Source organism: Mya arenaria, chromosome 7 (genome assembly GCF_026914265.1).
Source record: "Mya arenaria isolate MELC-2E11 chromosome 7, ASM2691426v1".
In the NCBI taxonomy this organism is placed as follows: domain Eukaryota; kingdom Metazoa; phylum Mollusca; class Bivalvia; order Myida; family Myidae; genus Mya; species Mya arenaria.
Genome location: NC_069128.1, coordinates 67034559 through 67057640, shown reverse-complemented (window position 1 = coordinate 67057640; position 23082 = coordinate 67034559). Strand labels below are relative to the sequence as shown.

The window sequence follows — 23082 nt, the reverse complement described above, 5'->3', positions numbered from 1 at the left end:
TTGTGATATCTACTTTCCATTTGGTGCATGATGTTAAAGATGCACTCTTGGTCCCAAATAGATTTACCACAATTAATAAAATGGTTTTAATATACCAAAAAAGGATGAATAAATGTCGAAACAATGGTTCTTATGAAGGATTCTTAGTTTGATTTGAAAGAAAGTTGTAGAAAACACGGTATTTCTACCTTATGAGACGTTAGAAGATCACCGTAAATCTTTGAGCACTCATCAATCATTTAATATTTGTGTGTTTTAAGCTATTAAATACACGCTAACAATCCTGTTATCAGTAACGAATAATCTTCATTAATGCACTATTTAGTAAGTAGCTAGAGGTTTATCACTCAAAATTTATGTTTGTTATACATGTGTATTGATTTTTAATAGGAGTGTCACAGCACATTAAAGCATTATGAAAAGGAATTATTTAGACTCAAGTCTGAAAATACTTCTTCAATTTTATTTTCATGTATCAGGTACCCCTTATCACACATGTCGTAGAAAACATCTTAAACTCTTCTCTTTGACTTACACACATGTGTATTTTGAAAAAAAGGAATTCTTAATAGCACGGACATAATTATGAGAATTGACTATGCTTTATGGTGCCGAGTCAACTGGGTGCCGAATGTGTTGGTGACGAATTGACTAGGCCGAATTATCTTGGTGCAGTTACCAATTATGATAGGTTTATAAATAGGTCCGTAATAATAATACTAGGTTACTTTGGAATTATTTTATGAAAAATAATGCTTTAAGTATTTGGGAATAATTTATGACTGGAAACATGTATTTCTTACGATTAATCGATAAATGTTTTATTTGAAATAGCTTCTTTTATATTATTTTATATTAAACTGTTAATCTTTTCAACTACAAGTCGGTTACAAGCTTTTTTTAAAAGCTGAATATCCGTAGATAGCCGATCAATCTCCGGAACGAAGTCGTTTATCTTCGGGATTACGGAATTGAACGAACAGTGTTGATAGTCTCTAAACCAAATGCTCCGTATCGTTTAAAACCAATTTATTAAAAAATCCCACGATAGATATTAAATGTTTCTTTGAAGAATGTTCAATGGCAATACATAGGAACAATGTACGACAAGCTTTATGGAATTTGTTCTGACACATTTTTGAAATTTTAATAAACATAACCTGCGTGCTGAAATTCGCGCAATTGAAAGTCACGTGATTAGGATTTGTTATGGCTGCTACGGCGGTGGCTCACCTCTATGCCTTACTTTGACGAGGAATAACTAAAGATGCGAAACGAGTTTACGAATGACACGGACATATTTTAAAACATTAAAACACAGGTAATGTTTGTGCTAAATGTCGATGTTGTTCTCTCCAGGGATTTTTTGTATTTCGAAGTAAAATTTTACCTCCTTTCATGTCCATTTAACAATGAGACGGCAGCCATGCTGCATACGAAATTAGGCCAGACGTTTCATTTTATTCTTGGTGTGCGAAATTGAATATTGCAAAACAAAGTTCTGTAAGAGTTGTTTTTATTTATCATACACTTGTTTTCCAAAATTTGCTTTTGCAATGTTTAGTGAACCTTTGGCATTGTCCTTCTGGAGAACCCTGTTGTCGTGTTCAAGTTATTGATGTTTTCCTTTTGAATGAGAATAATGCCAATTGGGTATGCTTAAGACACTGTTGATTTTCTTTCTTTTTATAATCATTTAATATATATTCATGACAACATTCATGATTCCATTACCGTATATGTTCAAAATATATTAAACCGTATTTCCTCTTCATATCGATAAATTAAAACGATGTATGATCACATTTTTTTTGTACACTGCTGCTCTTGCGCATCAACAATATACATTGCTTTGGCATATATCAATTCAATATTTCATTTCTTAATAAATTAGTGTATTCTTTTATAGACCATATTTGTTTTGATTCTTAAATCAAGTTCCCCTTATCAGATAATGATAGATTGTAAGTGTATTTGTGCTTTTTATTCACATTTTTTATCTTTAATGTTCATACTGGTTATTAAATGTATTTATGAAGGCGTTATGCTGAAACGTAAACAATGAATAAACTTTGTGTGTTTGTATGATTCTATTATTATTATGCCCCCTTTTGAAAAAAGTGGGGTATATTGTTTTGCACATGTCGGTCGGTCGGTCGGTCGGTCGGTCGGTCTGTCTGTCTGTCGGTCGGTCGGTCGGTCGGTCGGAATACCAAATGGTTTCCGATCAATAACTTGAGAACGCTTTGACCCAGGGACCTCATACTTGGTAGGTGTATTGGTCATGACCAGCAGATGAACCCTATTGATTTTGAGGTCAGTGGGTCAAAGGTCAAGGTCAGTGTGACCTTTACATGAAAAACGGTTTCCGATCAATAACTTGAGAACGCTTTGACCCAGGGACCTCATACTTGGTAGGTGTATTGGTCATGACCAGCAGATGAACCCTATTGATTTTGAGGTCAGTGGGTCAAAGGTCAAGGTCAGTGTGACCTTAACATGAAAAACGGTTTCCGATCAATAACTTGAGAACGCTTTGACCCAGGGACCTCATACTAGGTAGGCTTATTGGTCATGACCAGCAGATGAACCCTATTGATTTTGAGGTCAGTGGGTCAAAGGTCAAGGTCAGTGTGACCTTTACATAAAAAACGGTTTCCGATCAATAACTTGAGAACGCTTTGACCCAGGGACCTCATACTTGGTAGGTGTATTGGTCATGACCAGCAGATGAACCCTATTGATTTTGAGGTCAGTGGGTCAAAGGTCAAGGTCAGTGTGACCTTAACATGAAAAACGGTTTCCGATCAATAACTTGAGAACGCTTTGACCCAGGGACCTCATACTAGGTAGGCTTATTGGTCATGACCAGCAGATGAACCCTATTGATTTTGAGGTCAGTGGGTCAAAGGTCAAGGTCAGTGTGACTGTAAGCTGAAAAAAGGTTTTCTGATTGTCCATATTTTTTTAATGCATGCACAGATGATTGGGATTGATGTATAAATGTTTGTATAGAAATGATTTTCTTTTATGTTACTATTTTAGTTGGGCATTTATTTGCCTTCTTAAGTTATCATAAGTAGATGACCTGCCTCATATGCATCCAATGACAAATCAGCTGTCATTTCAGTCCATGCATATTTCATTCAATTGTCCAAATATTTCTGGCAACTTGGCGCTCAGGGGGCATAATGTTTGACAAACATCTCTTGTTATTCTTGTTTTTCATTTACATTTGAATCCATTGAACATGATGTCACTTCAAGGGCATTCATCACTTACTGTGACAGCTCTTGTTCTTAATACAACCTAGGTGATTTTCTATGTATAAATACATAAGTGGGCGAATTACAGTACGCTGTAATTTCAGTAATTACTGAGTATGTTTGGCACATGTTTTTTTTTTTAAATAAGATTTTATTGTTCTGATTTTTATCTCAGAAGCCCCACTTTCTTTCATTGAAACGTAGTCAGTATTTCACAAATTATTCAAGGAAAAAAAACATTTCGGGGTCATTTAGTGGGTCTCTTACCTGAAGGGTTGTTTTTGTTCTCATATAATTTTAAGACATTATGGAAAAATTCCAAAAAGTAATCCTTTTGTGTCTTTAAAAAGATAGATATTAATGAAACTCTCACACTCTTGCAGAGTTTAGGTGAAAATGCATGAAATGTATTGATATTGAAACTGTCTTAAACCCAAAGTACGGAGGACACAATTTAGTTTTAATTTTCTTTAAATATTGTATCACCATTGAATATGTGTGACTGTTTCATCGTTGAACATTGTGTTCATGTTCTTTCTTATTGCTATAAGGACCTTATACAGGTGTTTCTAGGCGAACCACGACAGCCATAGGAACAGTTCTCCTTTTTTAGCTCGACTATTCGAAGAATAGGTGGGCTATACTACTTGCCCCAGCGTCGGCATCTGCGTCCGGTTCAAGTTTTAGGGCAAGTTGGGATTTTCACTTACAAGTCCAATTCCCTACATTCAATTGACTTAATACTTCACACAGTTGTCCAGGGCCATCACATGATGAGGTTAGATAACTCCATATTATTCTTTACACAGATTATGGCTCCTGATTGACTATGGAACTTAGGTTAAAGTTTTAGGGCAAGTTGGAATATTTATAAATAACTTCTATATCCTTTGTTCAATTGACTTAATACTACCCACAGATGTTCAGAGCCATTACATAAAGAGGTTAGATAACTCATATTATCTTTTATACAAATTATAGCCCCTGATTGACTATGGAACTTGGGGTAAAAGTTTTAGGGCAGGTTGGGAAATTGTTCAATAACTTCTATACCCTTCATTCAATTGATTTAATACTTCACACAATTGTTCAGGACCATCACCCAATGAGGTTACATAACTCCATATCCCTAATACAAGTTATGGCCCCTGATTGACTTAGGTTAAAATTTTAGGCAAGTAAAAGTTAAGGGCAAGTTGAGATTTTAATAAAAAAACTTCTATACCGTTCATTAAATGCACTTAATAAAATTCAAAATTATTCAGACCATCTTACAACAAGAAACATAACTCCGTTTTAAGCCTAAATACAAATTATGGCCCTTGAATTTATTTTTTTTTTTAAATTTCCTTTGAAAGGCATATTTGTATATTCTTAACCACATTTTCATAATGGGAAATCAAGTTATTTGAATGACTTGCGTCATTGTTTGGGCGGCCTGGTGGGAGGGCAGCATCAAAGTGACCTTATGTATCGAATAATTTTAGTTAGGTTTGACATAAAGAGACCAAACTTGGTATTATTACATCGTTATTGTATTCTAAGTCAAAGCGGCGTAGTCGAGCGCGCTGTCTTACGACGGCTCTTGTTACATATTAATGTTTGCGTTGTCTGACACCTGCTGGTATAAATAAACGCCGTTCTCGAACATAACTGGACTGATGCTGAAGTACAGACCCCAGTTCAACATTTTGATTTGACTAGATAAATTTCAAGGGGCAGCAGAAAAAAGAGGGGGCAGGCGGGGATGAAAATCTCGGAAAAAATTATAATTGCCTCACAGCCAAAATCAAATGTGTATATTTTTCATATAATCAGCTCATTTGTCCAGATTCTCATGTCTGTATTTGCTTTTGCATGCATGCATGTGAACAAAGTGACATTGTCCATGAAAACTTTTTTCTGATGTTTGTGGCTAATACAGGACATTTTGATGCAACACAGGACAAAGTTTAATGTTCACCAAAATGTTTTCGTATTTTGGACCTTAATACTTGTGTTTTTCTTACTTGCATGTAGATGGGAAATGTTTCATAAAAAAGTCACAGTCAGTGTAGCTAGCTTTTATGCAGGACAAATTGAAAATCCACCAGTATAGTCCTGTTTTCAGATGTATTTCATATACTGGTACACTAAAACGTGGTGTGGTATCAACTCAGTATATGGCATTTGCAATGTTTATAGTAAAATACACTTGTTTGTTGAAAGTTAAATCATATTATTATTTTTATTGATTTTATTTGAACTTGACTTAAGTGAACAAAATTACACAGGGAATGGTGTTTAAATTTATTAAAATGATCTTGCCCGTTATTTTGGAACTTAAGAAAAACTTAAATATGCAAATTAATAGGTCAAAAGTTCACTTCAAACCATTTGGAGTTAATTTACTCGGAGAGAGTTCATTTTTTTGTTCTTAACTTCTTTATTCATTCTTTATTTGCTGTGAAAGACCTAAACTGTAAATGTTTTGTTGTTTATTGTGATATGCCCGGTGTACAATGTAGCTCAAAGCCACCATTTTCCTGCCAAATATAATACTTTCTAAAAATAGGCAATATTTCCCCCTGAAAAATTGAAGATGCAGTAAAAAGGCTCAATTCTTATGAAGGATATTGAGTTTAATTTGAAAGAAATGAGCATAAAACATTGTATTTCTAACTTATGAGACTATAGTTAGACCACAGTAATCTTTTAGCATTCACCAATATTTTTGTGTGTTTTGCTATTAAATACACGGTTACAATTTTGTTACATGTATCAGTAATTAATATTTTCCACAAATGCATTATTTAGTAAGAAGTTAAAGTTTTATCACTCAAAACTTATGTTTGTTATACATGTGTATGCATTGATTTTGAATAAGAGTGTCACTAAGAATGTCTTTGGTGTACAGCGTGTGGTAAAGTACAAATAAACACCAAAATGGTTAGTGTTAGTGTGCAGACTCATAGTTGATAAAACAATAGCTGTTTCACAGTAAAAATGAGAAGGGAGATGGAAGCAGGATTGCATCTCTATGTGTTATTTTGCTATCAGTGCTTTTCTCTATATATTTCAGTCCCGCAAGCACCAAATATAAACCATGAAACCAAAAGGCAGAGGGAAGGGAAGACCTCGCAAGAGTAGCGTATCTGAGCCAGAGATCATCAACCTAGACCCTGATGATGAGGTCAGTGGTTTGCTGATTTTTCAGCCCTCGAATATTCAAATTAAGAGTTTTATAATTATATTTTAATATATATTATATTTATATAAATATATTCCAAAAGTCAAATTTTGATGAATGCATGTACGCAGAATTTCAATACAATCAACATAAATTTTAGAAAGTTTGAAATATTTTGCAGTTTCCAAACAGTGTTACTTGACCTTAACTTTTTATGCCCCCCCCGAAGGTGGGCATATTAAAATCGCACCGTCCGTCCGTCCGTCCATCCGGCTCTGTAACTTCCCCTTGGGCTGTTTTAAAAAAAATGGCTAGTTTTAGTTTTTTCATTAACTTCTATCACATTATGCATTATAAGATTCTAATTCAATTGTCTAAAAATGCCAACTGGTGTCATATAACGGTATGTAAAATTTGGACAAGATATATTCACAGAAAAAAAAGTTATGTCCATAAAACATGCCAAAAATGTCAGGAGTGCAACAAAAAAGTGTGACATTTTAAGAAAAGCTTAAAATTCAAAATGTTATTTCAATGTCAAAATGTGGGTGAGAGAGTAAATTATTTATTTTTATTCAATTTGAATGTCTTGGCTAAAAAATAACATAAAACTAAATAAAATATAAAAATATTTTAGACATGAAACAAGACTGAAAAGGAATAAGGGCGGTAATGTTATTTTCCATAAAAAATCGGTATAAATCTTTGAAAATGACTAGAACTTCTTGGAACTAATGGTATTTCATAACTTACTCTTGCTATTATAAAGTTATATGTATCCATGACTTAAACAAGTAATAATTTAATCATCATATATTTAAATTCTATTTTTAGCAGTGTATATTCTAAGATGACCCAAATATGTCAGGAGTGAAACATTTGCACTTAAATGAATCACTGTGTTTGAAAAAAGAACATATATGTACCCAAATGCATTTTTCCAAGAAGTGTTTGTCTTAGAGCAATCACAAGTGGCAGTCATGATCAAAGTTATTGTTTGTGTATTGAGTATATGGCATGTATGTCAATGTCAGGAGTGAAACGCAATTTCCAATTTTGGTGCTATTTTTTAAACTAGCATATTATTAAGCAACACTGTTCAGCTGTGCATTTTTCTAATTTCTTGGTGATGATTGGTGGATAATACTACCATCTAGTTCATACATGGTAAGTGTTTTAATGCTATCAAATAAAATTGTTATAATAATAGTTTATTAGTCGAAAATATATCTGATAAAAATATATGACTAAAATGATAAACATATTTTTCTGTATGATTTTTTTATGTTTTCCATGCTTATGTTTTATCAAATGTTACTGCAGGTTTCTGTAAATAACAAATTACAGCATATACCTTTTCTTCTTAGCATGATTTCTTGCATGGGTAAAAATGTTTCACTCCTGACATTAAAATGATAAAATTGCATACATTCAATTTCAGAGTAAATATAAAGAGGCCAAGATGAGCATGCTTATTGTTAGCCTTTTAACCATCAGAAAATCATTAAGAAAAATAAGAAAATCAATATAGGACACAAACCAATATAATAACATCCACAGAAAGAGTTCGAAAACATAGACAGAAGTTGAAAAAGGATGATGAACTACTTGAAATGGTGAAACTGAAAAAAGAAGCAAGTCGAAAATACAAATAGACAGTAAAGAAAGAAAGAGAACCAAACACAGTTGTATATGAAAGAATGAAAGCTTAACAGAGAATGGGAAAAGAAAAGTAGAAATTGCAAAGCTGCCAAAGCTGGAAGAAAACTGAAGAGTAGAAGCTCCCGGACAATATCAAGAAGAACAAGAAAGCAGAAAAATGTAAACATTTGCAAATCTGCCGAAACACCATGCAGGTATCTACTAGAAAGTCCTAGAGCTTATGCAAACACTATGGATCATATAGTAAAGAATGCTTCACCACGAAGGCTGTCACATATGAACATATTAACAAAGAAGGATACAGACAATGGTGAAGAAGTACTTGGGATTAACAAAATTGGCCGACCAAGAAAAGACAAAGAAAGTTGGCATTTTTTGGCACAAATAACACTGTAAATGGCAAAGTGAAGTGGGACATGAACAGGTACATGCTTTAATAATAAATATCACAAAAATGCTTTTATAAATAAATGAATATCACAGAAATGCTTTTATAAATAAATGAGTATCACAAAATTGCTTTTATAAATAAATGAATATCACATAAATGCTTTTATAAATAAATGAGTATCACATAATGCTTCTAAGTAAATTATGCCACAGGCATTCAAATAATGTTGAACAAAAGTATAATAACTTGTGAAGTTGTAGAATTACTTATAAATGAGTTTTGTTTTAATTCTTATGTAACTTGTAGTAGAACAAATGCAGTAAGGTGAGTTTCAAGCATTTACAAACAATTATTTTTACTCTAACAACTAAGTTTTGATTTAAAAAAATGACAGATATAAAATGCACATGACCAAATTAATAGATAAATTTTGATCTCCATATTTCAGTTATGCACCCCAGGACTTTGTTGCAGTCAAACTGAGCTCACGTAGAAACAGGCATTATCTGTGGCCCTTATATCTGTACCGTATATATGGCTAATGTGATACTAAAAATAAGTTTTTAGAAACTGACACTTCTTACATAAGATAGGCAAATAGGATAAGATAAGATGTTAATGTTATTATTCATGTGTACTATTTAGCTCTATTTTCCATATATAATCTTGAAATTTACATAAATTTACAGGTAATTAAGTTGGATAAAACAAGTATATGCCGGCCGAGAGGGTATACGGTACATGGTCAAATGATGATGGTTCCTGGCAGTCAGTACATGATATTTTACAAACTCTAACTCAGCCTACGGTACACTGTTGCCTGGTTGTGGAATCAAAATTGAGGTCAACATACCACAGGTTGCACATGCAGAAGGACTCATTCCTAGTGTTTAAGTTGACATACACGTCAGGAGTGAAACATGTTGACATTTCATCTTTTCAGAAGTTATGATGGTTATATTCTGTTAAAAGTACAGGGTTACTTTAATATGCAACAAATCAGTACTATAATGACCTGTTCTTATCAAAGTGTTTGTAAGTTAACTTAAAGTTGAAACTCTGTTGTTGTTTCTTGTATCAAATTCATCTTGTTATTCATAAAGTGATAAAAAATCAAAGTTTCAGTATTAAAACTGTTGAATAGTTATTTCATGTTAGCATTACAGTGATAAATTAAGGTATTATTACACTTGTATTCTAATTATTTCACAAGATTAAGTTGTAATCTGAAATATGATAATAATGTGAATTATGTCAGGAGTGAAACATTTATTCATCAAACTGCTATATCTTTATATCAGTTCTGTAAGTTGAAATGTTAAGTAATGTTAATGTAATACTCTGTTGTATTGACTTGCTATTCTTTAAAATATAAGGAAAGGCAGTTTTTATGTACAAATATTATACAATTCAATAAGAAAACAAACTTGTTTGTTAATAGTAGCCATTAAATTTGGGTAAATAATGGGGAAAAAATAATTTATTTTTTTCGGTTGGCATATTGCTTGCTTAAACATTTTTTCATTCACATTAACACCTAAACTAAGAAAACTGAGCATAAAAAGACACAGAGTTTAATGATTTTGTTTCTGTAGTGACTTTGAAGATGGTACATGTTGTTTTATTTTTTTGTTGGGTCAGCTGAATTAAAGTTCAATAAAAAAATAAGTATTTGTTATATTCTTTGCACACAAATATTTTTGAAGACTACAATGACAGCTTATTATAATGAGGTAATCAAATGTTTACTCAGACCTGTTTAAAATTTTGACCATTTTTACATGTTTCCTGCCATTTTTTTTAAAACAGCCCCCTTGTAGGGACAGATTTTAAAATAACTTGCCACATGTGTTCCACATACCAAGACGACGTGTGGCGTGCAAGACTCGTGTCCCTACCTCAAAGGTCAAGGTCACACTTAGTGTTTATTCACAATGGAGTGCTGCATATGTCCGGGCTGTAACTTTCTCTTGTATGGACCGATTTTAAAATAACTTGCCACATGTGTTCCACATACCAAGACGACGTGTCGCGTGCAAGACCCGTGTCCCTACCTCAAAGGTCAAGGTCACACTTAGTGTTTATTCACAATGGAGTGCTGCATATAAGGACATAGAGTATAGGTTGTCGTGTCCGGGCTGTAACTTTCCCTTGTATGGACAGATTTTAAAATAACTTGCCACATGTGTTCCACATACCAAGACGACGTGTCGCGTGCAAGTTCCGTGTCCCTGCCTCAAAGGTCAAGGTCACACTTAGTGTTTATTCACAATGGAGTGCTGCATATGAGGACATAGAGTATAGGTTGTCGTGTCCGGGCTGTTACTTTCTCTTGTATGGACAGATTTTAAAATAACTTGCCACATGTGTTCCATATACCAAGACGACGTGTCGCGTGCAAGACCCGTGTCCCTACCTCAAAGGTCAAGGTCACACTTAGTGTTTATTCACAATGGAGTGCTGCATATAAGGACATAGAGTATAGGTTGTCGTGTCCGGGCTGTAACTTTCCCGTGTATGGACAGATTTTAAAATAACTTGCCACATGTGTTCCACATACCAAGACAACGTGTCACGTGCAAGACCCGTGTCCCTACCTTAAAGGTCAAGGTCACACTTAGTGTTTATTCACAATGGAGTGCTGCATATAAGGACATAGAGTATAGGTTGTCGTGTCCGGGCTGTAACTTTCCCTTGTATGGACAGATTTTAAAATAACTTGCCACATGTGTTCCACATACCAAGACGACGTGTCGCGTGCAAGACCCGTGTCCCTGCCTCAAAGGTCAAGGTCACACTTAGTGTTTATTCACAATGGAGTGCTGCATATAAGGACATAGAGTATAGGTTGTCGTGTCCGGGCTGTTACTTTCCCTTGTATGGACAGATTTTAAAATAACTTGCCACATGTGTTCCACATACCAAGACGACGTGTCGCGTGCAAGACCCGTGTCCCTACCTCAAAGGTCAAGGTCACACTTAGTGTTTATTCACAATGGAGTGCTGCATACAAGGACATAGGGTATAGGTTGTCGTGTCCGGGCTATAACTTTCACTTGTATGGACAGATTTTAAAATAACTTGCCACATGTGTTCCACATACCAAGACGACGTGTTGTGTGCAAGACCCATGTCCCTACCTCTAAGGTGAAAGATACACTAAGTGTTTATTCAAAAGGGAATTCTGAATATAAGGACATAACAGTGTAGGTTGTCAAGTATGGGTGGTATTTTTTTATGTTCAGAGGCAATTTAAAATAACTTGCCATAATTATGTATTTGACACGTAAAGGCAAGATCAACTTTTCATGTACTGACCTTGTTCGTAGGTCAATGTCATATTCGGGGGCATTCGTCACATACTGTGACAGCTCTTGTTAATACATGTGACATTGTCTGCCAAGATGAGTCCTGTTCAGTGTTGACATATCAGTGTTTTTCCCACCTTTTTGTGAATGGGCCCGGGTTTTTTTGGATTGTGAGCATATTTTAAACCAGAGGTGCCAATTTTCCTCTTTTCAGCTGATTTCCTCTTTTTTGGCCAAAAAACTTTAAAATTAAAGTTGATGCCTTTTATCTGATCTGTACTAAAAATGACTTTTTTCTATTTAGTGTGATGGGGATACACCTATTTCATACTGGTTTCCTCTTTTTTTGCAAATTTGCAGTGGCATCCCTATTTTAAACAAAGTCCCCCTTATTTTGTGTTTGAAGATTAAAACTTCTTTTTATTTTAAATTTTTATCTGTGAATTTTCGGTTCAAATAATACTTTTGGGATTTTGGATGAGGACGAAGTTTGTCATGTTTGATTCATTTAAAAAAACAACCAAACACTGCATGTTCACTTTATCAACAAATAGTTTTAATCCAGAGATATGATAACAAAACAAATTTTGTTCAATTTGTACATTAAATCAAAGAACGTTTCAGAAAACATGTCAAATAAGCTATGATCAATGGCCTGCTTTTGACCTTACAAAAATAAAAACTTCACTTTTTCCGCCACAGAACTCATTTTAGCCATAAAACCTAAGTTGTTTTTTTCTTTTTCGCAGCCTGAAGAGGTCCTCCCAGTGTCAACAAAGCGGGGAAGAAAAAGCCAGAATAAATCTGCACACATCCATAACACGCGGCGTGCATCACGAGTTGACGTTGAACTGCAAATGGAATGTGTTGATGATGAGCTGTCACCAGCACAATTGAAGGCCATTGATGAAGCCCAGAAAGAACACGAGAAGGTAATTACTGCCATTGATTTTTTTGGAAATATTTTCACCATGGAAAAAGTTTCTGACTATGTGAAAATGCATGATCATGTTAAAATACCTTATATAATAGCACATAATTATACATGTTTTGACATTTTTATGCATACACTTGCCTGTGTACATCAGAGCTAGACCTGGTAAAGATTTTGTTTATTTTCCAAGATATACATTCCTTTTTTTATTCATACATGTGAACTGTATTCACTGAATTTATTATGAGTATACGGGGAATTGGACACTTTTTGGCAAGGGGAAACAGCCCTTAGAAGGCAGTAAATTGCTCCAAGAAAGGTCATTGGCTGCGATGTTATAATGAGGAATCAGATACACAAATTTTGGAATTTTGGTTGGATATGCTGTTAATTAATGATGGGCCGATGATTGCCGATTATCGATTATATCGGCAGACATTCGTAATTCAGTACAGTACTTTCATTTAGTTTTTCTTTGTGTTCAAATCGCTTTATGATGGCGGATGGTTAGGGGGACATCGATCTCAAAATATTTGATTACCATGGTCCTCCAGCTGCTGGAAAAGTGCAAATTATTCCAGCGAAATGGTTAGGGTCATTCAAGCCCAGATTCTTATGAAACTAAGCTTGATCGACCCCAGCTGTGCTCACATATTGAAATGAACGTCAAGATCAGTCGATGTAAAAACGAGAAATATTTGAAGAATGCAGATGTTTGCCGTCAAACTCCAAAAAACACATGAGGAAATTTTTGCTATTTTAATTTCGAATTACTCGTTATTTTTAATAGCTAATGCCATTTAAAACTAATTTGATATGTCTCATATTTTCAGTTTAATTTTCAAAATCTGTTTTATTAGATAAGTCATTGAAAAATTTGTCCAAATGACAAAACATTCGAATCATACAGGAAAAGACATGGTTGAAAATTGCCCCAGTGAAAAATAAGTACCCTCTGGCAATAATTCTTTGCATTGGTGCAATTATCAACCAAAAGCCATGGTCAACCATGTATTATTTCATTTACAATAATTTACATATTAATTAATAATGTAATAATATATAAAAAATATTTAAATAATATTAATTTATAAGTCAACTTAGGAAAACCTCACCATGAAACGTTCTCTTACTTCATAAACCTTGGAATATTTATTTTTTAAATAATTTTTAGAATTATTCTATATGGCAGAAATAATACCTGTTTTCTGAAATAAAATACACATGAAAACTAAGGTCCTTATATATATACAGTAGAAAATGATTCTTTTGTGATACTGTCCCATTACAGCCGATTAATCGGATAATCGATCGATCAGGGTCTCCGATTAATCGATTATGAAAATTCAAGCCGATTGCCCATCACTACTGTTAATCCCATATTATTTTAATATCATCAGAAAGGGTTTTATGTGCAAATTAAAATATATTAAAAAAAAAGTACATGTACATGTACCTTTTAAAATAATATAACAGAAAAGCTTTTTTGGTTTTGAAAGATTGCAAAATATCCAATTTCAGTTGAAGTAAAGAGCAAATTATATATACAAACTGTATTAACTTCATGTATGATGCATTTTTGGTCATTTATTTTACATAATAGTCATCAACAGGCCAATAACTTTCAATTGATACAGAAAAAATATGGGGTCACAGGGCCTTAAAAAGGTACATTATTTTGGTTACACGATCCTTCCTCATGACATAGGTGTCAACCCTACCTTTTTATAGTCAGTTGGTAAATAAATTAAGATTTAAAAAAACAACTCATTTTTTAAGTGTGTGTTTTAAGATTTTGTTTAAAAGCCTACCTGTTTTTTGGAAAGGATGTAACCCTAACCAAACCATTTTTCTTTGCCGAAGGCATAAGAATTTTACAATTTTTAATGTGATTTTTAATTACATTATCAGAAAACTAGCTTTTTTGTGGTTTTCTGCTTCAGTTATTTTTTTCCAACACCCCAAAAGATTGAGTTATTTAACATAAAAGTTTTGCATAAAATATATATTTTTTTACTCTTTTAAAAAATTGGAGATGTTAGAGATGTACTTACAAACCGGGTCTGAGTTTGGTGAAGTTGAATTTGATTTGTTTTAAATTTGAATGATGAAAACAAAGCTTAACATAGGACTTCAATACCTAGCAACTAAAGGCAAGTTAATATAATAAAGCACAGAAAAAAACTGTAGTGAGAAGATACTAGGTAGAGCTTTCAGTGAAACTGTCAACGATAAAAAAACACATCAGAAATGAACATTAAGATGGGCATTAGTCATACTAGGGTTTCCTGCAAATATAATGACTACAGTTTTGTTAAGCATATGGACACCAAACTTTGTGTACATGGTCAAGGTCACTGTTGTTCTGTTGGTTCTGTTGAAGGTGAAGGTCACTGTTGTTCTGTTGAAGGTGAAGGTCACTGTTGTTCTGTTAAAGGTCAAGGTCACTGTTGTTTTTTTTAAGTTCAGGGTCACTGTTGTTCTGTTGAAGGTCAAGGTCATTGTTGTTCTGTTGAAGGTCAAAGTCACTGTTGTTTTGTTGAAGGTCAAGGTCACTGTTGTTCTGTTGAAGGTCAAAGTCACTGTTGTTTTGTTGAAGGTCAAGGTCACTGTTTAAAATTTGCAGTATTGATGAACATCATGTATGTGTACACTTCAATTTTAAATGAGAAATATTTTATGATGCATTGTTATATTAAAATAAAACAAGCACAGCTGAAACCCTTGTTTTCATCCTTGTAATAAGTACTCCAGATCAGAAGTAAATCCATTAAACTTGAAGAATACAAGTAGTTAAGAGTTGAAAGTTAGCAATGATGACATGAACGCCCTGTGTATTTTTTATGACATATTGTATCGGGCTCTGATGATATTGAACTCCATGAATTTGATAAGAGTTTTATGTTTCAACTGCCAAATATTTATAGTTTGAATGTCCTGCACATCCTTCCATAACCATGTAGCTAAAACTGTACATGTCATGGACTGTATCAGCGGCAGTAAATTAATCATTAATTGTGCATACATACCGCATAGGTGGCCATTTTGATTTAAGGAGAACACATCTGAAATTAAGTCATCAAAGACTTTTAAGAGAAAATGCCTGAATTCTTAAACCTGTGCTTGGCATCAACAATTGTCAATGACCCATGCAATTACAATGTACCTGTAGAATGTGAGCAAGTCTTAAAAGCATTTAACAAGTGCAGGGCTTGCAGACTTGTGCTATTTTTGATCACTGTAAACCATTGACAGAATTTATTCATTCCATCTTCTTTTTCAGGCAAACGACCTCATCAAGTTAGCTCGTGCAGGAAACACGATGGTTCCCGCCAGTACCCCAAACACCTTCACCCTGGTCCCACCAAAGCTACTCAAACAGGCGCAAGCACCTATCACACCGGCCCAGCCTGTTAACATGTCGGTGTTGATAAGCAACCAGGTCAGTGATTCTATATGTGAAATTTGCTATACAGGTGTTGACCAATCATGAAGTGTATCCGATTGTACAGACCATAGAAACTGAGATTTTGTTTGTTGTACATAAAATGGGGAACACACCAATCATAACGGCCAAAACCTCTATGTGTAGAAAAGATGTTGCTACCATAATTTCTGCTTCTAATCGCTTATTATGCCCCCCTTTGAAGAAGAGGGGGTGTGTTGCTTTGCACATGTCCATCTGTCGGTAGACTAAATCTTTCCAAGTAATAACTCAACAATGCCTGGAGCAATGGTCAACAGGCATGACATGAAGGCTGGACCTAACCAGTAGATTACCACTATTGATTTTAGGGGTCATCTGGTCAAAGGTAAGTTAACAGTAACCTTGAATGCGGAAAGGTTGTCCGTGTGTTAACTGGACAATGCACCCATGGCACTCAAAACTTGACATTTAGGTTGGGGGGTGACCAGTTGGGGGGGGGGGGGGGAGCATTATGTTTGACAAACATCTCTTGTTTCATCAAAGCATGTAAAGGAAATGACATTAGTCCTATTATGTACAAGGATTTGTTTACAAAAATATCACAGTTTGCTAGTTAAGATCACTTTCTGTACATTTTGAATTGACAGCCTTTTGACAAACGAAAAAAGGTGAAACAGATTCGGCATATAACAATGCATTTTAGAGCGAAAAGAAATGTTATTCCTCCCTCCAAAGAACAATGATGTTAAAAAAAGATTTTTCAAGAAAATTCAATCATTGTTTTTTGTGAACAAGACCCACAAACATGAATGAAATTCTTGTAATTTTAACAGCTATTTTGCATGACTGCATATAATATCCCGAAATTCACTTTTTTTAGGATTTGAATAGAATCCTGTGGAATATTTTTTTCCTGAAACATCTTAGCAGTTGCCATTACCCAATCAAGGGAAAGCTAAGGGTATGACTCCGCCCACTGCAGTCGAGTGACAGCCAATGGAATTGCATCCTATTATGTTGTTTACAAGTATCTAAAAATACTATTTATCACTACAGGTACCAGTTACCAATTCGAGGAAAGCTAAGGGTATGACTCCGCCCACTGCAGTCGACAGCCAGCCAATGGGATTGCCTCCTCCAAGAACAGCACAGTTCTTGAATAAACAGCAGAACCAAGGGAAAGGACCTGCTGGTAAGTGTTTCCAAGTATTTAAAAGTAAGGCAATACCAAATGGGTTCTATTTTTAGTGTTAGGTTTCATTTTTAAATTATTACTTGTCAGGCAGAAAAAACACATGAAGGAAAGCAATATGGCAATTTTAAGAATTTAATAACAACCTCTATAAATGCAAATTTCTGAAAACTGTTTTTTGTGGTTTTTAAGGCCGAAATATACTAGATACCTTTTAATAGACATAGAATCATTTTGGCTTGGCCTAAATGTGAAAGACCGAAATGCTGAGAAAATGATTAAAACAACAGTTGCCTGGTGCAACAAAACTTGCATGTATGCAGTGTTCTCAATAAGAACCGGCTGCTGGCCAAAATGGACGGTTCAAATGGCAATAGCGCCGGTTCAAATTTGGAAAACTAAATGAATTTTCAGTAGAATAAGTAGAAGCTGGTCAGCTACTTAACTATTTGAGACGGTTCAACCCAAACTTATTGAGAACCCTGTGTATGTTAAAGTTTATGAAATTCATGCAAATTATGGAACAAGCGCATATGGAGACATACCTTGTTTTTAATAGTTATGTTTTTTTGTTTATTAGAAATACCTTTTTAGCTCGACTATTCGAAGAATAGGTGGGCTATACTACTCGCCCCAGCGTCGGTGTCGGCATCCGGTTAAAGTTTTAGGGCAAGTTGGGATTTTCACTTATAAGTCCAATACCCTACATTCAATTGACTTAATACTTCACACAGTTGTTCAAGGCCATCACATGATGAGGTTAGATAACTCCATATTATTCTTTACACAGATTATTGTCCCTGATTGACTATGGAACTTAGGTTAAAGTTTTAGGGCAAGTTGGAATATTTATTAATAACTTCTATATCCTTTGTTTAATTGACTTAATACTTCCCACAGTTGTTCAGGACCATCACACAATGAGGTTACATAACTCCATATTATCCTAAATACAAGTTATGGCCCCTGATTGACTTAGGTTAAAGTTTTAGGGCAGGTTTAAAGTTTTAGGGCAAGTTGGGATTTTCACTTAAAACTCCAATACCATTCATTCAATTGACTTAATACTTCACACAGATGTTCAGAGCCATCACATAATGGGGTTAGATAACTCCATATTATCTTTTATACAAATTATGGCCCCTGATTGACTGGAACTTAGGTTAAAGTTTTAGGGCAGGTTGGGATATTGTTTAATAACTTCTATACCCTTCATTCAATTGACTTAATACTTCACTCAATTGTTCAGGACCATCACCCAATGAGATTACATAACTCCATATCCTTAATACAAGTTACGGCCCCTGATTGACTTAGGTTAAAGTTTTAGGCAAGTAAAAGTTAAGGGCAAGTTGGGATTTTAATAAAAAAACTTATATACCGTTCTTTAAATGCACTTAATAAAATTTAAAATTATTTATGACCATCTTACAACAAGAAACATAACTCCGTTTTAAGCCTAAATACATATTATGGCCCTTGAATTATTATTATTATTATTTAGATTTATTTTAATTTCCTTTGAAAGGCATATTTGTATATTCTTAACCACATTTTCATAACGGGAAATCAAGTTATTTGAATGACTTGCGTCATTGTTTGGGCGGGCTGATGGGAGGGCAGCATCAAAGTGACCTTATGTATCGAATAATTTTAGTTAGGTTTGACATAAAGAGACCAAACTTGGTATTATTACATTGTATTCTAAGTCAAAGCGGCTTAGTCGAGCGCGCTGTCTTACGACGGCTCTTGTTGGATACTTTAGGTCTGTCGTTGTGCTAAGGTAAATTTTGAAGCTTTTTCATTCAGCACGTCATAAAAACCCTATCTTTCTAGGTGTTTCTGTGAGCAGCCCTCCGGAGCTGATCCTTCTGAAGGAGACCCAGCCCCAGGGTGTGGCAATATCTTCACCAACCCCCCTGCCAGGCCAAATACCCACAAATATACTGGGAGTTACCCCACAACAGGTAACAGTGTTTCTTCTGACTCATTTAGGGTCAAAGTTTGGCTCAATTCCTAACCTTAAAACATATTCTTTTTAAAAATTTATTCCATCAAAAAATTGCATACCCCAACCAATGGAAGAATTGCTGTATTCATAACAGACTTTAATGTTTTCTGTCTATTGTTTTAGAGCATTCCTGTTCTTGTATAGGCAAAATTGGAATTTATAATTTCCCATTGACTGACAGCCAACAACATCGTGAGAAAACCTGGGGAAATACTAAAATATGCGTGTCCCACGAAGCATAGTTATATCAAGTTATATATATATATAACTTCAGGTGTACAAGTTTGTCAGTCTGCCATCGAGTACATCACCACAGCAGCTGCAGAACCAGTGGGCCATTAGACCTCTCCTGTCTGTTAATGTAAGTATCAGGTAGTGCAAAGAAATGTTAAGGGATTTGATCTGTCCACGGATTTCTGTGGACCTGATGGCTCCAGGGACATGTATCATTAAATCTCTTTATTTACATGACATCTATAAAGCATTGTGGTTTCTGAAGATGTTTCTGTCCCGTCCTGGCCCCAATCTCTCGATGTTTCTTAAGACCCTAATAACATGATTAAGCTAAGCTTGGTATTTTTGTTTTGGTATATTTTGAGTTTATATGTTAATGTCGTTAAGAGTTCTTGGACTTTAAAAGGAAATACTCTGAGAATCCAGCTAAACTGATTTTTAACTAGGTTTTCATAAGTGAAACCTGGTTATTAGAATGACAAATGTCGTCGTTCGGTCGGGCAGACGGCCGGCCGGGCGGCGTCAAACTCACCTATGAAACTGAATAATTTCAGAAACGGTTGGCATATCTTTACCAAACTTTGTCTTTAGGCACAGTTTATGGATACCTTTCATGTGATTGTGTTTGGGGTCCCTAGAGTCAAGGTCATGGTCACTGTTACTAAAAAAGAAACAGTTGAAACTGAATAACTTTAGTTAGGGTTGACATATCTTGATCCAACTTGGTATAAAGGAAGAGTTAATGGATACCTTTCATGGCAGTGGTCAAAATTACTACAAGCCCACTAGCCCTGCACTGGTAAAATGTCTTCCGGGCTTGCTCGAATTCTGAATTTTATATAGCAGGGCTTGTTCAGAAATTTGATTCCAAGCAACAGTATAAGAATTCGGGCTTGTTCATCTGAAAGTCTAATTTTGATGACTGTCAAGGTATTGTGTTTGGGGTTCCTAGGGTCAAGGTCACTGTTACTCAAAATAGAAGAATGGTTGAAACTGAATAACTTTAGTTAGGGTTCACATATCTTGGCCCAACTTGGTTTAAAGGAAGAGTTTATGGATACCTTTCATAGGATTGCGTTTGGTGACCCTAGGGTCAAGGTCAAGGTCACTGTTACTAAAAATAGAAAAACATACACAGGCTGAAGTTCTTCTGATTGAGAAAGAAATTTGGCTTAATGAATTAAGCTACTTAAGAACTTTCCAGAAATTAGGACCAGGTCTAGGTCAAATACTTAATCAATGTTGTAAAAACGGTTGATGTAAATTCTCATATATATAGACTAATATGACATTAGTTTTCTTATAGATGAACTGACCTAGATTGTGACTGACCAACATTGCATTATATTCAATGTGTCTGTAATGGACCATGTAGCATTAAGGTCACTTAAAATTAATGTTGTGGATATAGTTACCCTACTATAAGTCCTGACCAATTAATTTTTTTGGTAAAAAAATATCAAACAAAAAGTAATTATTATTTGGAGAGACTTATAAAATTGTTCTTGCTGAAGTTGTCCGTCCCTCTGTCCGTCACAAATCATGTCCGCTCCATATCTCTTGAACCACTAGAAGGATTTTGAAATTACTTTCCACAAAGGTTATCCAAATTGACAATGTGCAGACCTGTCACCACATATTACAACCATCTGGGTACAAGGTCAAGGTCACACATAGAGATCAAAGGTCATATGAATTCAATATGACTAATATTTGTCTCGCTCCATATCTCTTGAATCACTTGAAGGATTTTAAAACAACTACCCACAAGTATTTATTTTGAGACGATATGCAGAGTTCATGCTACAACCAGCTCTGATCAATCCCAAGGTCACACAGGTTAAAGGTCAATCTCTTGAACCGCATGAAGGATTTAAAATGTCACAAATGTTTACAATATTGTGACAATGTGCAGAGGGCATGTTACAGCCAGCATGAATTAAGGTCAAGTTCAGACTTGGAAATCAAAGGTCATGATTTCTCTTGATCTGCTTTAAAGATTTTTAAATAACTCGCCTCACCATATGGAGATGACCTTACACTTAGAAGTCAAAGGTCATATGACTATATTCAACACATTGCGATGATGTCATGTGCATAGGGCGTGGCATCAGTTTTTTAATACGAAAACAACCATCGTACTTACTACTGGGAGGACAATCCATGGTACTATTATTTGTTTAAGGTGATACAGTTAAAATGACATATTAAACAAAAATATTAATTATCATTGTAAATATAAACCATGTGTTACTATTGTTTGTACAAGGTGAAACAGTTTACTTGTATTGTGTTACTTCCTAGGCAACATAATGTCCGACTGTGTATGAATGTAAACAATCTGATAATAATTATACATACTTTTCACACAATACGATATTTTCCGTACATACTAGCCTAGCCTGTTTTTTGTCAGCTTGTAACAACAACCACAACATTATTTGTGTTGTCCTAAAGCAGTAATGGGGTGAAAGCCAGGACTGATTGGATAGAAGTGGGGGGATCCTTCTGGACCTTTTGTTGAAGATAAATTAAATGATTATCAGGGATAATTCTATGTCAGATTTTCAATGAGAGAATTGCTCCCATTTGTCCAAAATTGGTGAGAGAATTTTAATTTCAGTGAGATTTTTATAATACATGGATTACACAGTGATAAAACAATGCTTTACAGTAACTTTATTCATAAATATCAATATATTTACACAATAACAATATATAGATATAATATATATACACTTGTTTGACTAGAAGGAAACACTCGTTAACAGTTCCGACATCATGAACATTCATACTCATCATACTTGAGCAAAAGATAGGATTTAGCCATTTTTGCTGATAAGTGCATTGACTTTTTGGGGGGGAGATGAAGGCTTTCCATTTTTGTTTTCATCTGAAGCTGGTATTTTATTTTGGTACAGAGACTTTTTTCCAGGAATGCAAATAACGTTTTCTGATTTGACATTTTGACACTTCCGATATTGTAGACGCTTTTAAATGCAGTGGAAACCCGCGTAAACAAAATTATTCTGGGTCGCAAAATCGCTTGAACACAAGACTTAGTGCGTGGACGATATCGATCAAAACATTCGATAAGACAAATGCATTCAATGTAGGGGAGGCAATTCGTCCGTAATTCAATTAATATGAACAAGAAGCCATCAGCGACTTGGATGCTTTATTTTGTAAAACAACAAAAGGGAAAAGGCACAAAATACACAAACTGCAATCAAGCGCGAGAATATCTCGCATTTATGTGATTTGGATGCGATTTTTATGCGAGAAATCACGGATTTCACTTACTAGAATTATCCCTGATTATCAGTGTATACCTTTATTTAAAGTTGTGGAGCATGCTAGCCCAAAGAAATATCTAGCCCTAACAGCAGATAAAGATGATGTCTAGAGCGATATTCATAAAGCATCTTAGTAAAAAAATATCAACTTGGTGAAAATGTGATCATTTTCTAAATTTAGTTAGAAAAATA

The 23082-nt window shown here is 34.7% G+C and overlaps 1 protein-coding gene across 2 annotated transcripts in view; it reads left to right on the top strand.

The window, feature by feature from the left end:
- The first annotated feature begins 1206 nt into the window (after window positions 1-1206).
- The window catches only part of LOC128241759 (uncharacterized), a 56665-nt gene continuing 34789 nt past the window's right edge, over window positions 1207-23082 (top strand). For both annotated transcript variants that reach the window (XM_052958834.1, XM_052958833.1), the window contains exons 1-7: window positions 1207-1321; window positions 6328-6438; window positions 12546-12728; window positions 16014-16172; window positions 17214-17349; window positions 19186-19316; window positions 19635-19721. In XM_052958834.1, coding sequence (XP_052814794.1) covers window positions 6352-6438; window positions 12546-12728; window positions 16014-16172; window positions 17214-17349; window positions 19186-19316; window positions 19635-19721 — 783 coding nt within the window. In that variant the 5' untranslated portion in view covers window positions 1207-1321; window positions 6328-6351. The remainder of the gene's footprint in view (window positions 1322-6327; window positions 6439-12545; window positions 12729-16013; window positions 16173-17213; window positions 17350-19185; window positions 19317-19634; window positions 19722-23082) is intronic.